The 26817-nt window shown below is 39.7% G+C and overlaps 1 protein-coding gene across 12 annotated transcripts in view; it reads right to left on the reverse strand.

The window, feature by feature from the left end:
* Positions 1–26817, reverse strand: part of LOC105077107 (coiled-coil domain-containing protein 162) — a 152727-nt gene that overhangs the window by 65376 nt on the left and 60534 nt on the right. For 10 of the 12 annotated variants that reach the window (XM_074368501.1, XM_074368502.1, XM_074368500.1 and 7 more), the window contains 11 exons: positions 23970–24170; positions 23154–23275; positions 21042–21270; positions 17605–17807; positions 15145–15300; positions 12124–12217; positions 11275–11412; positions 4694–4851; positions 3467–3578; positions 2017–2066; positions 1459–1635 (listed from right to left, as the gene is read on the reverse strand). In XM_074368501.1, coding sequence (XP_074224602.1) covers positions 1459–1635; positions 2017–2066; positions 3467–3578; positions 4694–4851; positions 11275–11412; positions 12124–12217; positions 15145–15300; positions 17605–17807; positions 21042–21270; positions 23154–23275; positions 23970–24170 — 1640 coding nt within the window. The remainder of the gene's footprint in view (positions 1–1458; positions 1636–2016; positions 2067–3466; positions 3579–4693; positions 4852–11274; positions 11413–12123; positions 12218–15144; positions 15301–17604; positions 17808–21041; positions 21271–23153; positions 23276–23969; positions 24171–26817) is intronic. The other 2 variants (XM_074368507.1, XM_074368509.1) reach the window with 2 other exon arrangements.

Genomic DNA, 26817 nt, shown 5'->3' on the forward strand with positions numbered 1-26817 from the left:
CATTAGGTAAATCCTGAAGTCTACCCAAGGGAATGTACCCAAGAGATGAAACACTGGTAATCCACACACTAGGCACCTTATAAGTATTAAGGTTGGACTGGCCACTATGTTGATATCCAGCTATCGGATGGCCAAGGGCAGATGGACTCAACTTCTTTCATTCTCTAGCATTCTCTAACCTATTCTATTATCCCCATTGCCTTGGTGAACTCCAATCTACCTGTCACCTCCTCTGTGAATCTCTCTCTGAGGCCTTGGGCTAGAGTCAAACATGTTCTCTTTTGTGTCCTCACAGGATTTTTCACATAACTCTAACATGTTATCTTTGAAATCTTTGAAGTTGCTTGTTTGTGTATAGAGCTTTCCTTCACTAGGCTGAATTTATTGCCAGAGTCAATGACTCACCTTTGTAACTCCAGCATACAAGCAAAGTGCCTAGTACTAAGTAAGCACTGAACAAATAATGGTTGAACAATTCATGAATGGTAAGTGAGTGAAAGAATGGTCTGATACAAATGGTCTTACAATTCCATTCCATCTCTCTGTCCTATGACCATATTTTTAAGTATTACTGTTACTCAGCATTAAGCCCCGTGCTGTAAGGGAAAAACAGTAAGGAGGGAGGTAAGTTCACCCTACAGGGTATTTTGCTCCCTCTTGGAGGCTGAGTAACTGTGTAACATCCCCTTCTTTTTCTTAAAGGAAACGTGGTCAGTTATAGAACAAGTATGACAAGTCCTCCATCCAGGTGAGTGAACTCTAGGTAGGCTGAATTAAGAGCATTTGGATACGTATGTACATGTATGACTGAAACATTATGCTGTACACCAGAAATTGACACAACATTGTAAACTGACTATACTTCAATAAAAAAAAAAAGGACTTTTGGAAAACCGGATAAGGCACAATAAGGAAGTATGGAAGCAGCTCCAATTTCATCACTTAGTATCACTCTACATATATATTTTTTCTCTATCAGAGAAGTACAGAAGGACACTGATTTATCCAAGGCACTGGAGTATCATTGGTTTTGTTTTGTTTTGTTTTCTTGAATATTTCTTCTACTTTATTGAGTAAACTATCTAAAGCCAGAACAGTTCAAGATCAAGTTTACTTATTTGTTTGCTTATTTTAGATGCTGGCTTATATAAAAGGGTGTGACTGATGAAAATCTCTGGGCACTGCAGGGGAAAACAAAACTGCATAGATTGAAAAAGCAGTCAAACAGCCCATAAACAAAGAACTCTTTCTGGGTTCAAATACAAAGATACTCTTATTCATAGAGTGTCAATTCTTTCTTTTGCCCTTCTAGACCAGAAATTCAAGGTCAAATGCAGTAAAGGGAGCAAGATTTCCATCCCAAACTTAACATGCCTTTCCACTGGGAGGGGTTGGGGATGGGAGTGGTGAATAACAAGGTCATACCACACCTAAAGGAAAGGAAAGGAAATTCCGTACCTGGGGTCAGCCTCGAGGCCCTCTTTGGAGTCCCTCAACCCCTTCTTTTCTTGTGGTTGTCCCAGCATGAAAAAGGTATCCCTGATGGTTGGGAAATGGTTCAGCAGGGCTCTCAGGCTGTTGCAGTATGCCATGATCTGACCCCGAAGAGCATAGTGAGACATACGGTGGTTGAACCTGGAAAGTCAGAAGAAGAGATGATGTTCAGAGGCGAATCCAAGTTGTTCTCTCTCTCACTGAAGTTCCAGAATCCACTTCTATGGACACATTTCAAAGAGAATAGAGGACGTCTCTCAGGAAGAAACTTCTGTCTTTGTCAGGTTGCTACTGCCTGAAGGCAGAGGAATGGACATTTTCCACATGCCTCTTACCCTTCACTTCCAATGCTTCTTCCTCTGTGTGTCAGAGGCCTGTTTAGTTTGCTCTCACCCAATAGGACTGTGGCTTATTTAAACATAAACCAGTTGATTCATTGTCTGGATTTCTATCTAATACTGCTATGTGTTGAGTTCAGAGTTAGAAATCAGCATGTGTAGTTCACATATATTCTGTACTTACTTCTGACAATATTCAACTATGACATCTCTCTTGACTTTCCCAATTTCATCCTGTGATAAAAGAGGAAGACAGTTCTCCTGTTAGACAGTTGGCTATAAGAATTCCCCAAGCTCGTACATGTATACAGACTCACAGGCAACTGAAAGCAGGAGAAGGCCACACAGCTGAGGTATTCTTTCTGAAGGTCAGCCTGCAGGGAGGCACTCCTCCGCGGGTATTTCCTACTTCTACACATCTTGTGAGTATACCAAGAATGCAAGGCCCACTCTTTACCTGAACCATTTCTCACAGTTATGTTTGCAGAGAGCAGTCTGGATGGATGAGGTCATGTCTCCCTCCAGGAAAAAGAAGAGGTTTGCTATAAAATCAGTGGATTCCCAAGCTCAGTGTTACTCAATGGTGACACAAAACTGCATACGTACCCCTGGGCTCCTGCATGTTGCCCTCGTGGGACTTGGGAGGCAGAGGGAACTGACACAAGCAGGAGGCTCCCGATGCTGGCTCTGCTGTGAGTAATGAAGTTCTCTGTCTCTGACCGAGGAGTCTTGTGCTTTCTGCCAGCATCCTCAGAATGGTAACAGGCTAACTTATTAGCTTAAGTAGGCTAAAATCCCGGACCTTGACAAAACTGACAGTTTTATTGCCTGAGTCCTTTTTAATGGGATAGGCACCAGATATTCCTGAAGGGCAGTTAATGAGCTCATATATTTTTCACTTGGTCAATATTTTTTTGAATATTACAGTAAAAAAAAAGTAATTTAATATCTCAATTACTTATTAAAAGGGGTCTTTTGCCCCCATCATTGCTCAGCAGTAATCTAGAAGGTCTAGCCTCCATCATATCCAATTTGTAGAACTGGATTAGCTAAACTGAAGTCTTTCCCTTTCAGTCACAGGTAGAAACAAAGCCTAGAGATTGTAAATCTTGTCATTTCTTTCCCAAATTACTACATATTAGCCTGATGACTTCCTCATCAAAAAATTAATGAGTAATGAAATGATATCTATAAAATTAAGCAACACTTCAAAGCTTGAATTTTATAATACTTTTCAAAAGATTAGGCTAGTATAAAACCCTTATATAGAGACATGGCGGTGGTGTCTGAGAAACCAAGATTATAGGTAAGTTAGATGGCAAGAGCCCTCGCTCACCTTGTCTAAGCCCCCTACGCACCTGCGGGTCACTCAGGAGTGGTCCAGTGTTCCAGAGCAGGTGCTGAAACTAGTTCTGTTTACAAAGTGACAAAAAAAAAATGGCCTTGGAAAATTGTACATATTTTTAAAACTAGACTGCAATTAGCTTGAATTCCTTCCCTTCTATTTCTGATTGAACACCCTTTTTCAGTTCTTTGTATTTTCAATGGTTCTATCCAAATAGGCTGAAAGCAACAGATTTGCTCAGATGTAAAAGATGATGAGAGCTTTGGGGAGCCCTTCTTACTACACTCACGAGGTTCCTTGCTCTGTCAGCCGTGGCCTGTTTCCTGAGGAGGAAGGCATTCAGCATCATGTCCCGCAGCCCCACCTTTTCTAGTTGAATAGACACGAAAGCTTCTGGAGCCCTGACAAGTGAACAGAGACACTTGAGCCCAAGGCAGGATATAGGAGGACATAACAAGGAGACCACTCAAGAGCTCTCTGGAAGACAGGAACACCTGAGGCTGCACACGGGACACTGCAGCAAGAGAGAAGTTCTCACCAGCTTCAAGCGTTTCTCATTCTAATCACTGGGATGCTGATGTGTCGCCATCCTGGTTGGGGACCCTCGTGTGCCTGATTCATGCATCAGCAGTCCCTGCTCAGTCCCAAACTTCATAGCCTGGACCAGTGTTTGTACTACCCTGTGCCTTTGTGCCTTCCTGGCCTGAAAGGTAGGGGTACCTGGACTGAAGTGGCCTCCTAAGGATCCTTACGACCAGACACATTGATCCTAAATCTTCCATTCTTTGGGAATGTGGAGTAAGGACACTTGAACTCTGGACATGTGTCAGATTAATGGTATCTTGGGGAATAGAGTAGTCTTGTCTGTTATTTTTTTTTTTCATTCTAAATTTGCCAGAATTAGACTAGGGTGTCATTGATATGCCTCAATAAAATATTGAGTATTCATAATTATTACCGAATACAAACCTCTCTCTTTCTCTGTCATAGTAAAAGATCAAGATATAATAGGGCATCTCTGGCTTATAAATATCTGTCTGTAGAGACTGGGCCTCTCTATTTTAATATTCTAAGCAAGAAGAAAAGTTTGAATATTTTAAACAGAAAAAAGCACCTTCTGTGCTTTTCTGTTTAAAATAGACATGGAAATTTTGGAGATACTCATATTCTTCTTCCTGATGCTCTAAACTCTTTGGAGTTATAAAAAATACAGAGAGAGGGAAGAAGGAGGGGAAGAGGGGAAGAGAAAGGAAGGAAGATGGGGAGAAAAGAAGAAAAAAGAGGTTAAAATTAAGAACTGTTGACTCTCCTTCAGAGATTGGAGAATAATAGGAGGGGCTGAACCTTCTCAGTGTTCATACAAGGTCTTCACACAAGGTCTTAAAAACTTAACACATGCTGGTCACTCTGGGAGTTTAGACATCCTTTGGTCGCACAACACTATGCTATTAACAGACTTAAAAGACAATAGTTTTGTTATTATAAACAACCCCCCACCTCCACTCCTGTGCTGTACCTTTTGGTAGACTGGAATCTTTCTGAAGGATGAGTAAGGGTGTCTGGGACTTTTGGAGTTGGGGCTAACAGCACGTTTTCTATGCCATTCACAATTCTGGAATTTCTTCTTCTGGTTGGACCCACTCCACTATTATTTCTCAGATCTGAACTTATTTCCTAAAATATTTCAAACCAAAGTCAATTAAATTAAATTTGTTGGATTTGTAAGTCCTGTGGTACTGGCTGTAAAATTATCTCACAGCCATAACTGACCCCCAAATACAGGTAAATGGCTAGGTCCACAGCAGGTAGGAGGAAGCAGAAGGGAGAGAAGACAGAGTAGGGAGGGAAGGGAAGAGAGATACCACTGTGAATAATGAAGGGGTGAGGCACTAAGTGTGACTATTTCCAGAATACAGCAGAGTTGTCTAAAGTGCTCTGGAAAACAACTCTCCATTCTACCAGGTGGCTGGTTAGAGTGCTTTGCATAGAGTGGCCTCTTAAGAAATATATTTGATGGACTTCATGGCTGCAAGATCTGAAAAACTGTCTCAGGGTGCCCATTCTGGGGTAGCCTAAGCAGATGGATGTGGGCTGTATATGCTGCCATGCACAATGTAATGATGGAGGAGGGAGCGGTAGAGGGAAGGTGGGGAGAGAGGGGAAGGTAGAAGGGGAAGAGGAAAAGGGAATTCTGTATCTTCCAATGTTCCTTTTGGCCTTTTGGTTATGGAGCTACAGGGCATGATGGATGGAATTCTTTTACATTTTTCTAAAATACTAACTAAAAAAAAAATATTAAGCCTTCAAAGGAAAGACTATTCTCCTTTGAGTTTTCCATATCTGAATTACTGAAGGAGACATCAGGAAAATGGGGTAAAAGAAAAAATCTTGAGTAAGAAGTCTAAAGTTTGCATCCTGTTTTTCTGAAAACTCTTGGGCTATCCCAGTATCCTAGAAATAGTAAAATATACCAGTTCAGAAGACTCAAGAAGTCTTAGAAAGGCTATGAGTGAGCCAATAGGGAAGAAAACAGGCTCTATTGTCAGATCCCAGTGCTGACACTCAGCTGGTGATCTTGGCTCTGTTCCTTAAGCTTTCAGAACCTGTTTTTCTTACCTAGAAAAAGGGGATGATATCCTCCATCTCCTGGGGCTGTTGGGAGGATTTCATGAGCCCAGATATTTTCATCCCTTAGCTCACTGCCTGGCCTGGACCAGAGAAGCTGCTGAATTGAACGCCTTAGCTCCCTGATTCTCATACCTGCACTCAAGATCTCACAAATGCTCGTCTTTCATTTCTGTTCTCAACTGCTGCTTCTTTTCCAGCCCCCTTCCTACAAATATGTTCACATCTATTTTATTCTGAATTTTCCTACCCTCTCCAGCTTCCTCTTTAATTCTGACCCAACTTCTGAAAGAGTTATTACTGACTAAATGTTTGTGTCTTCCCCTAAATTCTTATGTTGAAGCCCTAACCCCACAATGTGATGGTATTGAAGATGGGGACCTTTGGGAGGTAATTAGAGTTAGATGAAGTCATAAGGGTGGGGCCCTAATCAGATAGGACTGATGTCCTTATAAGAAGAGGAAGAGACACCAAAATATTCTCTGCCATGTGAGGTACACTGAGAATGTGTAAGGAAGAGAGCTCTCATTAGAAGCTGACCATGCTAGCTCCTTGATCTTGGACTTCTAGCCTTCATCACTATGAAAAAATAAATTTCTGCTGTGTAAACCACTCAGTTGATGATATTTTTTATGGCTACCCCAGCAGACTAATGCAGGAGCTACAATTATATCTGCTTCTACATTTGTATCATTCTCTCACTCCTTAGCTCGGGAAGTCTGGCTTTCACTGCAACCCCATTAGAACTGCTCTCTCAGAGTCAGCAATGAACTTTCGAGAATGTCAAATAGCTTCATTTTAATCCCTACTCTTCTAGTTCTTCCCCCTACGTTTAACTCTATCAACTTCTTCCTCCACTTTCTCTCTCTTCTCCTCTTCCCTCCCTCCCCTAAAAACAATAGCTTTATTGAGATATAATTGACATTCAAGAAATAGCACATACTTAAAGTGTACAATTAAATAAGTGTTGACATATTTATACAACTGTGAAACCATCACTGCTGTCAAAATAATGACCATGGCCATTCCTCTCACCCAGCCCCCTTCCTCAAGCAACTGCTGCTCTGCTTTCTGCAACTATAGATTAGAATGTATTTCCTAGAATTTTATATAAATACAGTCATGCAGGATGTACTCTGTTTTTTGGTCTGGCTTCATCTCTATTGTATATATCAATAATTCATTTCTTTGTATTGCTGAGTAATATTCCATTACATGAATATACCACAATTTGTGTATCCATCCACCTAGTGATGGACATTTGAGTTCTTTTCTGTTCTTGGTTATTTAAAATAAAGCTGCTATAAACATTTACCTTTGTCTTTGTATGGAATGTGCTTTCATTTTGCTTTAATAAATACCTAGGAGTGAAATGTCTGGATCATATGATAAGTATATGTTTAACTTTTTAAGAAACTGCCAAACAGTTTTCCAAGGCAACTGACCATTTGGCATTCCCATCAACAGCATATGAGCATTCCAGATCCTCCACGTCCTGCCAAGACTCAGAACAGTCAGTTTAAATTTTAACCATTCTAGTGGGTATAGGGTGGTTTCTCACTGGAGTTTTAACTGCATTCTCTAATAACTAATGCTGTTGAACATTATTTTATGTGGTTATTTGCCATCTGTACAACTTTTCGGTGACTCATTTCTTCTTGAAACACTCTCCACCTTTGGCTTTGATAGCAGTGAACAATTTTATTCTCTTTCTCTTTCCTTCCTTCTTCCCTTTCCTCCCTTCCTCTTGTTCCCTTTTAATGTCTCTGTCATTTATTCCTCCTTATTATATCATCAGACCTCTTTTTATCTTACATTTGTAACAGTATATAAACACAGACACACACATATAGATTACTATATATATTCACATATTCATATATATAAAAATAACCCTAATGCCTTCCCACCCCTGCTCTGTGTTCCTACCCAGTGACTTTCAACATTTGCTCCCTGGATGGATCTCAGGGAGTGACTTATAAGCCTCTCAATCTCCATTTAAACCAGAAAAACCCCACTTTTATCTGTTTTACCTCTTGGTACTCTTCATAAGATTACATTAAAATAAAAAGATTACATTGAATAAAAGATTCTGTATGTCAACTATGCATGAAAACCACAGGTGGGATCAAGCTGGGCCTCTCACTTTTTCCCTAGTACCCTTCTGCCCTTTCATATGCCTATGCCTGAGTATCTGAAAGGTCTTCTCTCTACTTAGAATGATCATATGGTCATCTCTGCCCATTAAAAACTCATTCTTCAAGTTTTCCCAAATGGCTCCACTCTATGCTTCCCCTCCTGGTTCCCCAGATGTGACCTCTCTTTTCTTTAAATTCCTTCTATAGCTTGTGAACCTCTTTTATGTCTTGTATTTGAACCACTTATGGGCCTGTCCCCCTTTTATACACCAGATATAAGGTCCTCAGGAATGTGAACCATACTTCAGTATTATCTGATGAGCCTAACTTAAAGTAAGTACTGAATTAAGATTTTGGGAGTTGAATTTTTAAAAATCAATATAACTCACTCTATCCCTATTTTCTACTTAAGTATTTGATTTCTATGGAAATTAGTATTTGGCAGTAGAAATGGGGATAGGGTATTCTTGCCATACTCATAAATTAATACTCTCATTAATGTGAAAAGTAGAAATAGATAAACAGAGATAATAAATAAATGTGATAAAGGATAAATGTAGTGAGCTATATAGAATCCATAAGGCTTAAAGAATGTTTAAGATCATCTGGAAAGTTGATTTCCTAAAATTGTATTTAATTTTACACTTAAATTACATTCACCAATATGTACACACAAGAGAGAACTATATAGTTGTTTTAAAAAATGGGAGGGATCTCTATGAACTTATTTGGAGTGATTTCCAGGATATACTGTTACGTGAAAAAAACAAAATGCAAAAGAGTATTACATATAGATAAAATCCCAAACCCATTCATGATAAAATCATCAACCAGCTGAGAATAGAAGCAATGTCCTCAATCTGGTAAAAGTTATCTAAGAAAAACTCATGGCTAAGGTCATATTTAATGGGGAAAGATTGAAAATTTTCCCTTAAGATCAGGAATAATATCCACTCTCACCATTTCTATTGAACCTGTACTGGAGGATCTAGCTGGGCAATTAGGCAAGAAAAAGTAATAAAGGGCATCCAGAATGAAATGAAACAAGTAAATCTATCTCTATTTGCAGATGACATAATCTTTTATATAGAAGATCCTAAGGAATACATACATATCCACACAACTAAGCTATTTACAAGTTTAGAAAGTTTGCAAGATACAAGATCAATTGTATTTCTATACACTAGTAATGAACACTGAAAACAGAATTAAGAAAACAATCCATTTATAATAATATAAAAAAGAATAAAATATCTTTGCATTAATTTAACCATAGAAGTACAGGATCTGTACACTGAAAACTATAAAATACTGTTGAAAGAAATTAAAGAAGACCTAAATAAATGAAAAGACATTCCATGTTCATGGATCAGAAGACTTAACATTGTTAAGGTGGCAATGGTACTCAAACTGATCTACAGATTCAATGCAATCCCTGCCAAATTCCCAAATGGCTTTTTTTCTTTTTTGCAGAAATTGACAAGGTGACCCTAAAATTTACATAAAAATGGCAATGAACTCAAAATAGCTGAAGAAATCTTGAAAAAGAACAAAGTTGGAGGACTCATACTTCTTAATTTCAAAACTTACCACAGGTCTGCAGTAGTCAAAACATAGTGGTACTGGCATAAAAACAGACATACAGATCAATGGAACAGAGTTGAGGGTCCATAAACACAGTTACATTAATGGTCAATGGATTTTTGACAAGGGTGCCAGGACAATTCAATGGGGAAAGATGAGTCTTTTTCAATAAATTATACTGAGACAGCTGAATAACTACACTCAAAAGAATGAAGTTGGACCCCCTACCTCACACTGCGTTCAAAAATTAACCACAGACCTGAATGTAAGAGCTAAAACTACAAAATTTTTAGAAGAATACATAGGAGTAAATCTTCATGACTGTGGATTAAATAATGGTTTCCTAAACATGACACCAAAAAGAACAAGTGACAACAGGAGAACTGACTGGTAAGTTGGACTCATTAAAATGAAAAGCTTCTGTTTCAAAGAGCACCATCAAGAAAATGAGAAGACGACCCTCAGAATGGGAAAAAATATTTGCAAATCATATACTGGATAACGAAAGTATATTGGGAATGTGTAAAGAACTCTTACAACTCACTAAAAAAAACCCCAAAAAACCAATTTTATAAAAGGGCAAATGATTTGAATAGACATTTCTCTAATGAAGACATACAAATAGCTAATAAGTGCATGAAAAGATGCTCAATGTTAGTAATTAGAGAAATACAAATCAAAGCTACAGTGAGATATCATTTTGCACCGACTAGGATGGCTTTAAAAAAAAGCCAGTAACAAGTGTTAGCAAAACTCAAAACATATATGTCCTTACAAAAAGCTGTACATGAATGTTCATAGCTGCATTATTCATAATAGTCAAAAAGTAAAAATAACCCAGTATCTGTCATCTGATGAACGGATAAACAAAATGTGGTACACCCATATAACAGAATATTATTCATCATTAAAAAAATGAAGTATAGGTACATGCTACAACATAGATGAAACTTAAAAACACTACACTAAGTGAAAAAATTCAGACATAAAAGGCTGTATATTGTATGATTCCACTCATATGAAATGTCCAGAATAGGCAATCTATAGAGACAGAAAGTGAATTACTAGTTGAGGGAAGTGGGGGTTGGAGAGTGACTGGTAATGAGTACAAGATTTATTCTGAGAATGAGGAAAACGTTCTGGAATTAGACAGTGGTGATGATTGCATGATCTTATGAATTACACACTTTAAAGGAGGGAATTTTATGTTATGTGAATTACATCTCAATAATAACAAAAAATCTAGGGATAAAAGGATATATTTTGGGTTACCTTTTGTGGAAAAAAAAAAGAAGGGCAAATGTATCTGCTTACTTTTGCAAAAAGAAATACAGGAAGGATAAAACAAAAAACAATGGAACCATTTATCTACAAAGGGTAGGGATGGAGGAACAGGACATTTTCTGCTGGTTGATTCTAGCTAGTCAATATTACAGAGTCATGCACAAAGGAAAAATGACCAGCAAATCACTGAAAACTTAAGAGACCCAGTAAGGACTCGATCATGTTTCGGTTCTTATAGGGAAAGAAGGAAGGGAGGGAAAGAGGGAAGGAAGAAGGGGGAAAAAGGAAAAAGAGGGAGAAAGAGAAGGAGGGAAAAGTGGAGGATGGGGGGAAGGAAAGGAGGGTGGAGGGAGACAGGGAAGGTGGGAAGGAGGGAGGGGGAGGGAGGGAAGGATGTGGCAGCCCGACAGAAGCTGGCGATAGTGGTATCATGCCTCAGGCTTCTCTTATCTTGTTACAGACTGACCTTGACATCAGCGGGACAGTCCCCTTGGGGAGTGTGATAGAAGGACGCCTGCTGGACAGCCACCATTAAAGCATTTTTCTGAGTAGCTTGGCATGCAACGGTCACTTGCAAATTTTCCACTCCTGAATGGGACAGGAGCTAAAGGAAGAAAACATAAAAGGTATTAGGAATTTCCCTCATAAAGAAAGAGGTGAAGTTGAGGGTGAAGATAACGACTTACTCAACGTGTAAATATATGGATCAAATTGCAGGATATCCTGAGATCCTTGCTCCTCAGCCACAAGCCCCAATCTGCTTTCTCCCTAAGCAGCATTTCATCCCATGAAGGCAGCCTCCAGGCCTGATTTGATCCTGGTAGCTGGGCGCCATCAGGTTTCCCAATGGTCAGGAAAGAATGACTAGGCTCTGACAAACTAGCAAACAGGTGCTCAGAGGTAGGCTCTTGTTAAAACTGCCAAAATTACTAATTATTAATATATAAAAATCACAGAAATACAGACCTACACACACACATATAGAAGCAAAGAAATCCACTTGAGTGGCAGGAAAAAATAGCATCAGATTAAAAAAGATCAGATGAAAGCTCCAATAACAAGTGCATATCTTAAAGACTTCGTCCAAAGTTGGTAAGATGGTTCACTACATGAACCTCTTTTTAAAATCAAACAGAAGTTACTGCCAGTGGTGTTACACATCAAACAAGGCAAGGCCATCATCATTTATGAAGTTGGAAGCTTTTCTTACATATGGGGGTCAAACTAATATGAATTAAATATTATGCTTTTTTTTAAAGGAATAAATGAAAAAATTGCTCAATTTTAGTTTCTTTAAAAAAATCAAATAATTTACCTTAAGAATGGCTTCCTTTGTATAAAAACGAAATCTGCCAACTTGGTTATCATCCACCTCAGAGATGGCTAAGACAAGAGTCACAGGAGAATATCTGTAAGAAGAAACACGACGCTGTTTTGATGTGCTGTGCCATTAGCCAGGAGATGCCCGTTCTGATGGGACAGAGTGACATGTGATCAGCTCTGAGACACTGGTAGTAACAGCAAGTACAGATTTTATACAAGGCTTGGCATTTCCACCCAAAGACTGATGGGGTCCAGGGTCTTTTCAGGCCTTATTGGACTTCATCTCCTTGCAGTTTGTTGTTGTGTGACCATCTACACCCCAGAGCATCTGAAATATTTTCTCTTGGTCACCATTCCACTGCTCTCTCCTGTTTTCCCTCTTACCTTCCTGATGTCACCTACACAGGCCCATCATTGACTCGGCCCCCTTTGTTTGCTTCCTAAATGCTGTCCAGCTCTCACTCTCTCCCATGGCTCCAACAATCATCTAAATGTTCTTTGCAGCCATGTTTCTGCCTCAGAACACCATCCTTCATCCATAACTAGGAGACTCTGTCAAGTAATTTAATATCTGTGAATCTTGGTTTCATCTGTAAATGAAGATATCACCTCTCTGGCAGGGTTCTGGCAAATATTAAGTGAGATAATATGCATGAATGTGCTTTTCAAAATATGTCATTATGCTCATGTTTGGTATATGCTGCTGTAACATCACTCCAAAGTGATAACTTGAAGAAATTAGCATACATAAAACAAATGCAAATTCAATGCACAAGGTCCTTGGATGTATAACCTTCTCCTGGAAATTCAGAAAACTCCTCAGATCTTAGAAAAGGGAACCCTCCTACACTGCTAGTGGGAATGCAGTTTGGTAAAGCCACTGTGGAAAACAGTATGGAGATTCCTCAAAAGACCAGGAATAGACTTACCGTATGACCCAGGAATCCCACTCCTGGGCATATATCCAGAAGGAACCCTACTTAAAAAAGACACCTGCACCCCAATGTTCATAGCAGCACTATTTACAATAGCCAAGACATGGAAACAGCCTAAATGCCCATCAACTGGATAAAGAAGATGTGGTATATTTATACAATGGAATACTATTCAGCCATAAAAACCAACAACATAACGCCATTTGCAGCAACATGGATGTCCCTGGAGAATGTCATTCTAAGTGAAGTAAGCCAGAAAAAGAAAAATACCATATGAGATCACTTATATGTGGAATCTAAAAAAAAAAAAAAAAAAAAAAAACATAAATACAAAACAGAAACAGACTTAAAGACATAGAATACAATCTTGTGGTTGCCAAGGGGGTGGGGGGTGGGAAGGGATAGACTGGGAGTTCAAAATTTGTAGATACTGACAGGCATATGCAGAATAGATAAACAAGATTATACTGTATAGCAAAGGGAAATATATACAAGATCTTGTGGTAGCTTCACAGCGAAAAAGAAGATGACAATGAGTGTATGTTCATGTATAACTGAAAAATTGTACTCTACACTGGAAATTGACACAACATTGTAAAATGACTATAACTCAATAAAAAAAATGTTTAAAAAAAAAAAAGAAAACTCCTCAGATCTTAAAAGATATCTGGGTCATCACTGGGAGGACCAATCACCACTTGGCCAGGCCACAGAACATTCAGTTTGTGCTGATTGGTTGATTCTGGCTGAACAAAAATATGCCCTATTTTCACAGCAGCTTCAAATAGCAGCTCCGAGAGGAGGCCCTTGTTGAGCCAGGAAACAGCTTGGCTCCAGGTTGGAGACCTCACCTCGCCTGAGGTCCAATCACACTTCCTGCCTTCAGCTTCTATGAGGTATCTCTGTATCCTTCCAATAAATTACCTTTTTGGTTTAGGTTGTGTGACAGGATAGAGCAGGGGAGATTTTACCTCCAGGGGACACATAGCAATGGCTGGAGACATTTTCGATCGTCACAAATGGGGGAAGGGGTACTACTGACATCTGGTAGGTAGAGGTCAGGGATGATGCTAAACCACCTCTGATGAACAGGACAGCCCCCTCCAAGAAAGAGTTTTCCAGCTCCAAATTTCAATAGTGCTGAGGTTTAGAAACTCTGGGATACTGTATTCCATCTTCATACCCCCTCCATTCCAGCCTATGCGCCTCCTTTAGCATATTATTATATTTGGAGCGTGATCTACATTAGCAAAACAAAGGTGACTTTCCCTCCTTGGAATCATCTTTGCTTTCCTTGAGGTGGGCCCATCCATACCAGGAATCTCCAGGAATAGAGCTCTGATCTTCAGGGGAAGGGCAGACAAGCAGAGAAGGAAAGAAGAGGGAGATGGAAGTTTCTCCTGGGTAAACATCAAAGGTTGACTGTGTAGGGGAAAAAGATTGCTTTCTCCCACTGAGTAGATTCACATTTTGTTACTAGTAAGAGTATTTTCTTTCAGGCAATGGGCTAAACCTATGGGGCATGAAAAAGAGGTTTCACTGATTTGAGTTGGCTTCTTTCACTGGCCAACACAACAGCCTGACTGAGATACTGCCGCACACGTCACATTTGTGAGTTGTGTTAGAGTTTTGAGGAAACAGCTACTCAAAAAACTTGACTGACTTCTTCCTGGTTCCAGGGAAAGTGCAAACAGGGACCTGGGCTTTTGATTCATGGTTCTTGCCCCATGAGACCAATCCTCACACCACTTTCTCCCTGGACACAACACAATCACCCTGCACAGCCGCTGAGCCTGTGATTCCATCACATTAGAGCTTTCTACTCTGATTCTTCCATTTCTCAGTTACTTTGTGTTTTTGAATCCAATTATCCCCCTTGATTGAAATCCTATGTTCTTCCTCTTATTAAAAATAAGAAGAAAAAAAGAAAGAAAAAAGAAAAACATTGACATCATGGCAAATAGATTATAAAGGAGAGAATCTAGAATGCAATTGCATGTCCAGTGATGAAATTATTTTTCACTGGCCAATCGTTTCTACCAATACATTCTTTTTCCTTTGACCCACTCAAGGCTCACCTGTCTACACGATCACTGTCTTCCAGCAGAGAAGTTATAAAGACAGGGGGTGGATGGACCACCTTGTCCTTGTGTGATGCAAATTCAAAGTGAACAGGCCTCAGATACAAATGGAACTCTTCAAAACCCACCTCACACGCCAATTCCTTATAGAGACTAAAAGGGGTAAAAGACAAGAACGTTTGGTATTATTTTCCCCTAAAAGGAAGTAAGTGGTAAGAAAACCAAACCATCTGAATAAGCACAAAAGCAAAAGTCAAAACAAAAGTAAGCCAAGTCCTGTGTGGAATGAATGAGTCAGAAAGGTCTTGGGTCTGCCCTAAGGTGTGACAGTTAAAGATAGTAGTTAAGGTGGGAGGAGATGTACTTGGGCACTTCCTCAACTCTCACTTCCTGCAAGCTGGCGTCTGGCTTCAGAGCCCTCCTGAGGCCACCAATATTGCCCGCAATCGAAGGTTCACCATTTTCTCTCAGAGCCCTTCACAGCTGGCCCTTCTGTCCCCTCCTTGGGGGAACATCTTTTTTCTCCTGGCTCCAGGATCTTCTCCATGATTCTGCCTCATGACCATTCTCTCTCAGTCTTCATTGGCTTCTCCTCCTCTTTATTTTCAAATCCGGGTGTTTCCTGGGGTTCCAAACCCAGTCTTCTTCTCAACTTCTCCATGCCCTCCTTGGGGAGTTTGTCATCCAGCCCCAGGCCCTAACCATCACCCCTGTGTGTAGGAACCTATGATCCCATCTCTGTCCTGCTTCACTCTGAGTTCTACTCTCACGTTTCCATGGCTTGCAGCAAGGCTCCATTCAGATGTCGGTCTGGCATTTCAGTCTTCTCTGTCTAGAATGCCTTCCCCTCCTCTCTTACCCCTATCCTAACACATTTCTTCATCTCGAGAAGCTGGTATATCAAGGCTGAGTTCAAACAGCATCTATATTAGTTTGCTAGGCTGCTATAAAACAGTACCATGAACTGGGGGGCTTAACCAACAGAAATTTATCTCACAGCTCTGGAGGATAGAAGTCCAAGATCAAAGTGTTTCAGGGCTGGTTCCTACTGAGGGTTTTGAGGAAAGAGTCTGTTCTAGGCCTCTCTCCTCTGCTTAGAGATGGCCGTGTTGGCCTTGTGCCTTCGCATAGTTTTCCTTCTGTGTATGTCTGTGTTCATATTTCCTCTTCTTATAAGGACACCAGTTATATTGGCTAAGAGTCCACCCTAATAACTTCATTTTGATTTGATCTCTATCAAGACCCTATCTCCAAATAAGGTCACATTCTGAGGTACTAGGGATTAGGGTTTAAACACGAATTTTAAGGGGGCACAATTCATCCCTAGGCCATCTTCCACAGAGCTCTCCCTGACCTACATATAAAGAATGAAATACTTCATTTTATGTGCTCCCATAGTATTTTGTTCATAGGACCAAAGTGTCATATTAAACTGTATTAGGGTTAACTGCTACATTCTGATCCCTGAGAACAAGGATCAGAAATTATGGGAAGTAGTATCCTAGAGCTTAATAATGGTCTTGGCTCCTAGTTTGAATTCTGCTCCTACTACTTTCTAGTTTTGTGATCTTAGGTAAAAATTATTTAACTTTTCTGAGCCTCTATTGTCTCGCTGGTAAAATGTTGGTAAACCATCATATCATAATATCATATCATAAGGATATTATATCATAAAATTATTCTGAGAATTAAATGAACTAATACGTGTAAAGTCCCCAGTACAGACCCTGGCCATAGTAGGCCCTAGATAGTGGTTGATGGTGGATGACTAGATCTTTTGTGTCTTCAGGACCTTTTATGGGGACCAGAGTACAACAGAACTCATGCACACCTGTAACAAATCCTCATGTTCCAAGTTTTTCCTATTTATAGAACATGTTCACTTAAATGTCTTACCATCATCTCACACTTATACCTAAAACCTAACTCATGAAGCGTTCTCTCCTCCTACCTGCTGAACTTTCCAAACCTCTGCCAGACCTGGATGCTGTCACTGACACGTCCTTTCCTTTCTCTGGGCCCTCCACTGCTTCTGCTCTGCTATTCAACTTCATTATATTTGAGGGCAAATCCAATCAGTATTCACTGAGTGCCTGGTGTGGGTCAGGCTTCATACCAGCTGATAGGATACTATGGAAAACAATGTGGACAGAGCTTTTGCACTGAGGGAGCTTACACAAGCAGAAAAACCAATAAACCAATAGTAAGCATCTAATTAAAAGGCAATGGCTGAATGAAGAGGAAGCCCAGGTGATCACAGGAGAACCCAGCCAGCTGAGTGGTCAGAGGGGCATGGGGGGAGACCTGAGTGAGAGGAGAAACAAGGGAGGGAGGCATCATTTCAGCCATTTAGAAAACTCACTCTGGCTACTCTAGGGGCATAAATGGGGTAAGGCTTGTAGATAGGGAGACCATAGTCTGTTATCCTCCATCTGGACCCTCAGTCCCCCTACTGACCGTGCTAAGTGTGCACTCTCCAGACTCATTTCTACCAGCCGATGGCGGAGGGTCAAGAGTTCCAAAAGTTTGGAAAACGTCTCCAGGAGCAGCATATGAGAATCTTGGCCTTGGTTCTGTCCTTCATCTGCTGCAGACTTGAGTGCAAGCAGGCCTATCTCCCCCACGAGAAAGGGGTCTCCCATCACTTTAGCTGAAAACAGCTGAAAGAAAACAAAATAGTTTTTAAAATACAAAAAAAAGAAAGAAAGAAATTTAACATGTTAAGGAAAATATGTCAGTGGCATAGACAGCGGATCCAGAGTTCCTAGGCTCAACTCCTAGCTCTGCCACTTAAAAGCTGTGGGATTTGGGGCAATTTACTCAATTTTTATGTCTGTTTCCTCATCTTTAATTGGGGAAAAAAATAACAGTGCCTAATAGGAACTAATAGATCATAACCATATCACAGGGTTGTTGAGAGGGTTAAGTGAGTTAATATATGCAAGAGTGCTTGGTACATAGTATTTGCTGTTATCATTATTATAAATGTTTTACACCAAAATAAAGAGTAGAAATGACAAAGATGACCTAAATAGAAATAGAAGTTCCTGATATTTTTCAAGTATGTTAGTGGCCAATAATAATAACAATTTCTTATAAACCCCTCTAATTGAAGTTTCAAAATTTCCTGGGTTCGATCCTCAGTACCTCATTAAAAGAAAAAGTTTTTTAAAAGGACATTAAAAGTAAATAAAATTTCAAAGCATTTTTACATATATTAACTCATTTTTATTTTCACAAGATCCCCAGGAAGTAGGCGTCACAGATACCATTATTTCCAATTTATCAGTGAGGGATCTTAAGAAACACTGAAATTTTCTAAGGTCACACAATAGTACCGAGAGTAAACTTAGGTTTCTGATTTCCAAGCTCAGTAGTTTTACAGTATGTCAAACTGCCTCTACAGTGCTCCTCCACTCAGAGCCAGCCCTGGGTGATTTGTGAAGTAACCACATTGTTCTTTAACGTCCTTCTACCTTGGTTGGTTCCTCTGCTCTAATGTTTTGCTACCCTCTCATATGCCACTCCCAGCAAGGACCCAGTTTGGAATCCCCTAATCTGCCTTTCCTGGTTTGGCTTCCCAAAGGTAGGTCCACATATTGACCAAAGGCCTTGCCTACTCCAGGATGCAATTTCTGGACTCTTGAAGTCTTCCAAAGTGATAAAAGAGATTTATTAAACTGATTTCCTGATTATCTTCTGAGGACAATACCTGCCCCATTTTCTGTCCCAATACAAAAGATTGAGCTGAATATTTATCATTTCTAGGCCCCGATTTGAACACATTTTAAAAATAATAATAATTAAAACTGTGTGGTATCAATGGGAGACTAGATAGGTCCCCAGATATTCACTATGATTTATAAAATATTTAAAATACATTTAAAAAAATCTGGTACCATAATACAATATGAAAAAAATCCTCAATAAATGATAGTAGGATACATGGCTGGTAATTTGGGGGAAAATTCTACTTTGAGCCATACTTCACACTACACTACACACACACACTCCAGGTGAAATACTAAAAGGAGTGAAATACTTTTAAAATAAAATAAAAATCTTAAGAAATTAGAGTAAAGTAAGACAAATATGAAACATCTGGAGGAAGTTTTGCTTTCTGGATTTAGGAAGATAGAAGAAATAACAAAGGAAAAGATAAAGGTTTGACTGTATGAAAATAAGTTTCTGTTAAAAAATAATAAGACAAATTGAGGGAAATAATTGCCGAAAATAGGATGGACAAAAGGGTTAAAGTTTATTTTTAAGAAGAGCTCATGTAAATGGATAGGAATAACATTAGGATTCCAAGAGACCAATAAACTAAGGGAAAGAACAGAAAATTACAAAAAATACAGCTAGTAACAAGACATTTGGAAGAATAATCTCAACAAATAGCAAAGAAAGAAAATTAACAGTGTAATCCTATTTAATATGTATATAGTATATGTATATAATATATATGTGTGTTGTGTGTATATATAATGTACATATGTACATTATACATAACATGTATATATTATTAGCAGTGACATCATATGCTTACACCTAATACTGTAGGGTAGAGCAGAACTGGTACTCTTGTACACTATCAGTGGCATTATAATTTGGCACATTTCTGGAAAGCTGTCAACATATATTCAAACATGTAAATTTTGTTTCAGCGAATCCACTTCCAAGAATCTATCAAAAGAAATTGATTCAAAATATGGAAAAATCTGTGAGCATGGAGATGTACCTTGCAGCATTTTTAATAATGATAAAAAATTGTAAACTATTTGAATGCTCATCAGTAGGGAAATGGTGGGATAAATTATGATCATCACTTAAGGGAATTATGTGGTCAAAAAGGTGAATATAAAGACTAGTTAGCAATAAGGATATTAGCAATATAACAAAGACTAGTTTGCAATATAATATGTTAACTGAGAAAAACAGGAGACCATGTATGAAGGATATGATTAGAAATATGTAAAACACATATATGAAGAATACTTGAATTCAGAAAAATGATTACAAATACATTTGAATGGTTACTTTTAGAGTAATTTTTTGCTTTCCTCTTTTGCTAAAATTATGAATTTTTTCAATCAATTTAAAAGAAAATAAAACTTTGGGTAGGAAGGGACAGGAGGCTGCGGAAGACCTGTGGAACAGGTATTTTTGGCAGCTTGGAGCCTTTGAAAATTCCTTCATCCTACAGCAAGTATCCACACAGAGTAAGATCAAACTAGGATCCTAGGCTCAACTGTGACAGCCTTAATAGAAAAAGAAAAGAATTAAAATCCAATTACAAATGCCTTGTAAATCATTGGGCCACAGTTTGAGCCACAGAGCATTAGAGCCAGAAGTGGCTTTAGTGATCACTGGGCTGGCTTCCACCCGCCCCAGCCCCCACCCCCCAGCACACAAACATAATGTTGCAAGATGGGAAAAGTAAGGCTCAGAGTCACACAGCAAGTTACTGGCAGGGCTGAACTTGAGTCTAGGTCACTGACTCCTCACTCAATGCCATCTCTCCTCTACCAGATCTCAGCTCGGGGTGAAAGAGCACGTTTTAGGAAAAGTATTGGAAAGAAAAAAAATTTAATTAAAAATATATATTGTTAAAATGTAGATAATAAACCATACCCATGTACATGTCCCTTTAAATTTTAACTTTAAAATTAAAAATTTAATTTTAAATGTAGCAGCATCCTGACAAACTAGAAAATTTGACCAAAAGTGGAAAGAAAAAAAAAACCATAAAAATGTTGGCAAGCCCTAGGACTATGATCTGTCTCTGGCAAGATAATGGGGAAATAGAGCCAAACATAAAAACAAAGCTAAGTAGTAACATCTGGGAGGAAACAATCTCTTTGCCAAGGACCCACCTACCCCTTCAGAGAACATACATCTTTCTGGAGCTGTGTGCTGTACCAGGACTCAGGCTTGGCCGGGGTGAGCCACACATCCAGGGCCAGCTGCAGCACGTGCCTTTCCAGCGAGGTGAGGGCGCTGGCCGACATGGGCCTGCAAGTGTGGCGGGCCTCCCTGAGGAGGTGCTCAAGGGCTCTGGAGATGCAGGAAGCTAGGCCCAGGGAAGGGTGGAACTCTAGCAGATAAATGTTTTTCAAAGCTGGGCTTAATGAAGAGAAACAATGAATGACAATTTTACACAACGAAGAACTTAATCTGTTTCCAAAGATATTTGAATTTGATATTTTTCAAGACCAATAAAACAGCTCTTACAATCCAGGGCCTTATAAAAACCTGGAAGCTCAAAGGGGCTTCAGAGGCTGTCCAGGGAACCCACCGGGTTATACAACATGCTCTGTGCTTTAATGTGCACACTTTTAAAATTGGAAGACACAGGAGTTTAATCTAAAAGTCAATAAGAATAAGAGCCATTGTAAGTCAAATCATTATACTGTACACCTTAAACTTATACAGTGCTGTATGTCAATTATATCTCAATAAAATTGAAAAAGATTCCAAAATTGTATATGGCAAACCTTTCAACATTTCAGTAATCAATAGTTAGCCAAATATTTGAAAACAAAATAACTTAAAATAAAAGTGACTAAATATTAAATAATTTCCATGATTATTGCTATTTTTTACCTGAGTCTTTATCCTTTTTTTCCTCAAAATGATAACAGATGAAGATGATTTTTAAGTTCTATACACAACTGCTGGAATCATTCATGTTTGCCATAAAAATGTTATATTTTATAAATGAATGAGGCCAGAAATGATAAAACATTTGTCTATGGGTTATCCCTTTGGAAATTAAGGATACAGCACCAGTCAAGTCAAGGGCCTTTCTATACCTCCACAGAACTAAAGAACATAAATACTTCTTAAACCAATGCAAATGTGATTCTTCTTAGTCCAAGGTCTTAGAAACTACAACCCCGAGACTGGAAAGGAATCTCATCAAGCAAGTATCCTTTGCTTTTCAGACTATTCTGACAGGTCTCAGTATCCATAGAGTCCTAGCATATTCCACCAAAACCTGCTTCCTGAACAGCATATTCTTGCCATTGCAAGCTACACACACACACAGCTGGTGTCTCAAGCTTACTGCAGTGAAAAACTCAGTCCTGAGAAAGGTCTTTGGAGAAAATGCAGTCTTGTGCCTGGAGCTCCCAGGGTTCTTTCTCAAGAGTCAAGGTTACAATCTCAGCTATGAAATCCCTTGGCACCCTACCGATCCATCGGGTGATGGACCAAGATGACACTAGAGCTCACTGTGGTGACTTCTTACTGAAAGTCTGGCTGTACTGCTGGACTGTACGCTTCACAGGAGCATAGGGCCATGACTCTGTTGTTCATATGTGTGTCCCCAGCTCCTAACACACTGCCTGGTACATGTAAATCCTCAAAAAATACTTGTTGGCTGTTGAGAAGAGCTGGACAATTTCTCTACCCATTTGGAGGCAACAGAGAGGTTGTGATCTTGGGTGGCACAGATCAACTTGAGGCTTGTCACCAGCTTTCCAGTTCCTCTGTTGCCTCAAAGGCTGTAAAGGAATGGTGGGGGAAAATCATACTACTTATCAAGGGGGTGACTTTATGTACTCTCTCTGAGTGATCTCAGGAAATTTAATCCACTCCTTAAAGGGGAGTGGGTCACAAGGTAAGTCTACAGAAACCTTTTCGTTGACCCTTGCTAGAAGAAAGAAATTCCTTTTTGAGAAACTTATAAATATTTCCATGTTTCATATATGTTGGCTTGTGTGGCACCTGTGATAGCATCCTCTGACAGTATTTGAAGAGAAACATTTTTAAGGACTTCTCAAGGGAGTGAAGACTCTGCACCCAGTGGCATAAGTTTAAATTCCAGCCTCCTTATCCTTTATTTACAAAGTGAACCCTTCTTCTGTGGCTTTTATATCTATTTCTCGCATCTCCAAATATTTGAAAGGTGCTTTGTAGAATAGTATTTGACTTAACGTCATACCCTTAAATTATCTAGAAGAAATTATCTAAATGTAAAATGTCTAAAGACAGCACCGACTTACCAGCTATTGTTGATAGAAATGAGTTGTTTGCAAATTATGTTGAGAGGAAGTCCAAATGTAGTGCTATCATCTGGATGGCTATCTTGCCAAAGTCTCCGGACATACTCCCGCTGACACTCTATCTAGAAATGTAGCATGAAAGTTAAAATTAGAAAAGTTAAACTTTCCCATAGATGTGAGTTATGAGCCTTGGCATGAGAAGAGCAGAAAATCAGCCCTTTGCGTCTCTTCATTATTTAACTAATTTTCACTCAGACGTGGTTTTGGAGATTCATTCACACAGAGACACACTTGTCTTTTTGTCTGAGCCAAGGGTCAGCCAGGAAAAGCAAAGGCAACTAGCTTCAGGCAATCTCAAGAGGCCCAAGAAAACTTTCTGTCAAATAATTGACTGCGAGGAAAAAATTCTAACCAGGCCTAAGGTAACGGCAACGATCGTTTTCTCCTTAGCTTCTCCCCAGAGAACAGACTGTGCTCCTTTCCTGTAGGGTCCTAAAAATGGTTGCGACGTTTTAAAAAATAAATATAATTTTACACACTAATGTTTCACAGAGGGGTAGGGTTAGTTCTTTCACTACCAATAAACTCTATGATTGAATGAAAACAGGTTGTCAATTCTTTGTAACCATTCAGTCTAATTAGGGTTGGAAATCTCCCTTTAAGACTGGAGTTATGCTTGGAATTCAACAATGCAAATAAGCTTATAAATAAACATGGTGAAACCTAGATTCTAGACCAGCGCTGATAGAAAGACACAATTTCAGTGTTTTCCATCCTCTTCTCACAGGGGATATTTTAAAGCCCAAATGTACTCACGTGCTGGTTGAGAAGGCCCCTCACTAGCTGCAGGTGAAGCCTCAGGCAGGCACATTCATCTCGGTAGGCCTTAATGAAGTAAGGCTGGCTGAGATCAAACCTTGCGCACCTGTGCATGATGTCAGTGATCACTTGTGCTAAGGCAAACCTCTCCTCTCGGTCCAACGCATGCTGGTAGGCTTCAAAGTAACTGTCAAGAAGCTGCAAATAAGGTTGATAGTCAGAGAACAGGGTCCAGCAAAAAGAGATGAGTCCCCACCCACTCCAGGCTTTGGGAAAACTCCTCACCATCAGAAGGAGAGAGACAGCTCTGAACTTCTGGGTACTGGCCCAGTGTGGGCAGCTGCAGCACCAAAGCAACTCAGAGAGATTAGGAAACCCACAGACCAAGTTAGGGAGGGCAAGGAAAAAGCACTCGTTTTGCCTCTGTCCCCCCTTCCTTGGCTCTCCATAAGTAAAAGAAGGGTTATACAGTGAAAAGTATTATCTAGTAGCTATAAGCACCAGTAAGACAGAGCGGTCAATGTCATTTTGTCAAATACACTTTTCTCCAACACCGTTTCCCCACAGACCCACTCTCCTTCCTGCATTTCACTTTATCACCAAAGGTGGGCAGGAGGCCTCCACCTCACTTCTACACCCTCAGCCCCATTAATGACCTCATAACTGTTTGCCTGAGTTTCACCTATGTAGTAACGATGGGGCGTGGTTGTGGTTAGAATATAAATATAAAGGCATTAATCCCAGATCGGAATCCACTAGGAAGGGCCTATGTAGGAATTCTCCTGCTCATCGAGGAAGCTTCTGTTTTAGTGGAGTTCCCAAGACTTTTCTAAAAACTGAAGAGAGCTTCCAGATGCTAACCACTGAAAAGGATTCTTAGAGAGTTCAGAAAAAGATGCTATTTTACTTTTACATTTGTCTATAAGCTTAAGGGATTTCTGTTCTGTGTGTAAATTCTATTTGTGTATAATTAGTCATGGTGCTAATCAGAAAAAGCTCTTCAGAGATCACTGGGCTGGAATCCCAAACAGGAACCTAAGGGTAAGATCTGTAAGCAGTTCCAAACAATGGAATTACTGTTCTAGGGTTGTTTTAAAAATTTCATAAGCCTTAGACACACTTATTTTTGGAGACCCTATCCCATGTTATATCAAATATATTAAAACTCACATCCCAATCGGTTTTCTTCTGTAAAAATGTTAAATGGTATTTATAACTTTGCTTTTCAAATATTTGGCTTTGAGCAATACATTTAATTAATAATTGGCTATGACTTCTGAGCAGCATATACTTTAGTATTCTTATGGAATGAGATCTGATCCACAAATTGTTTTCAAATGTAATGAGATGTTTACAAGTGCTCAGCTAATTTTTTACATTTTATGGGCATGTCATTTAAGAATTTGTCTATTTTACATTTTCTTTTTGTATTTCTGAGTAACACTGTTTATTTTTTCTCTCAGATCTCACATATTTCCAATGGTCCCTGAAAAGCTCTTAGATCCTAAACACCAAGTTTATATTACCTGATGGATAAGTCAACTCTGACAGAAAGCTTCTGAACTTTCAGTCCCCCTGGATTACAATGGAACAAATTCCTTTTCTCTGTTGGCTTAATCCAACTTCTCCCTCAGAGTTTTAGCTCAACATCTCCCTCCCCAGTCTTCTTTCACCAGCTCCTCTATTGGAGGTTTCACTCTTCTGCAAGGCCTCAGCTCCCAAGGTAGCTTTATCATCAAAGGCACAGGTGTGCCCAGTGTGTGCATTTAATTGGCAGCAAGAAGTAGGCGGTTGAGGTTGCAATTTCTACCAGCCCAACAGCCTAGCACACATTGAGATACATTAGAGAAAGAATGTGTTTTGTTTCCTTGGGTGCAGGTATTCCTGGTGGTTTGAGGTCAGGAAGTCAGCCCTCTTAACAATCTAAGGAATTTCCTAAAAGGAGATAAACAGGCCCTTTCATTATGTGGCGTCCATAGCTAAGAATGCAAGACCAGAAAGACTTGAGAAGGCGTAAGCAGTACTTGAATATAGGTGGCAACAACGGAGAGGGGAGCCAAGGAACCAAGTGGCAGGAAAAGCCAAGAGCAGATTCTCCATCTTGCTATTGTGGCTTCCGTGGCTCCTAAGGAGATAAGAGCTCCAGAATCAATAGCAGACTAGGAATCAAACACTGCCTTAGTAACAGATGTCCAGTGTCTGAGGGCTTCAACACTAAGGCTGCAGGATGGAAAGCCTGGGGCATTTCATTTAGAATCCAGTTTTGCAGGATGCCCCTTGGTCTACAGAATCTTGGGTCACCCTTAGTATAAAAAGGCTAACATCAAAACAAGCAAAAGCCTCGGGATATAGAGTGAGCTCCACAGGTTAGAAACTCATACACCTCAGAGTGGGAAATGAAGGAAGGTGGAGATCCCCTTGCCTTTAAGTGAGCCCAGGGAAAATGAAGCGGGCAGGGTTATCTGAATGACCTTGTTCAGTCCACAGAGTCCTACTCAAAAGTAGCATTCGGTTAAATAGCAGAAGACAAAGCAGAAACAAAGGAGCGACTAGATGGGGTAAGAAGGGTGTCACTTAGTATCCTCGGGGGAGATTAGGAAAGAAACAATTACTTCTCTAAGCCATTCTGGAGGAACCTGAATCTTTCTGGCTGGGCCAGGGCAATCCCAGGAACTGGTTTATAGTATTTGTATTGCTTTGACCTGTTTTCAGACAAAGAGCCCTATTGTTTGGTTATTTGACAGGGGAAGTTGGTGGGGAGGGTTCTTGCTGGTGATTCCAATCTGGTGATACCAAGCTGCAGAGGCTGGTGCTACATTGCCATGATCACTTCATTGTTGGTAGG

Source organism: Camelus bactrianus, chromosome 8 (assembly GCF_048773025.1).
Source record: "Camelus bactrianus isolate YW-2024 breed Bactrian camel chromosome 8, ASM4877302v1, whole genome shotgun sequence".
NCBI classification, from domain to species: domain Eukaryota; kingdom Metazoa; phylum Chordata; class Mammalia; order Artiodactyla; family Camelidae; genus Camelus; species Camelus bactrianus.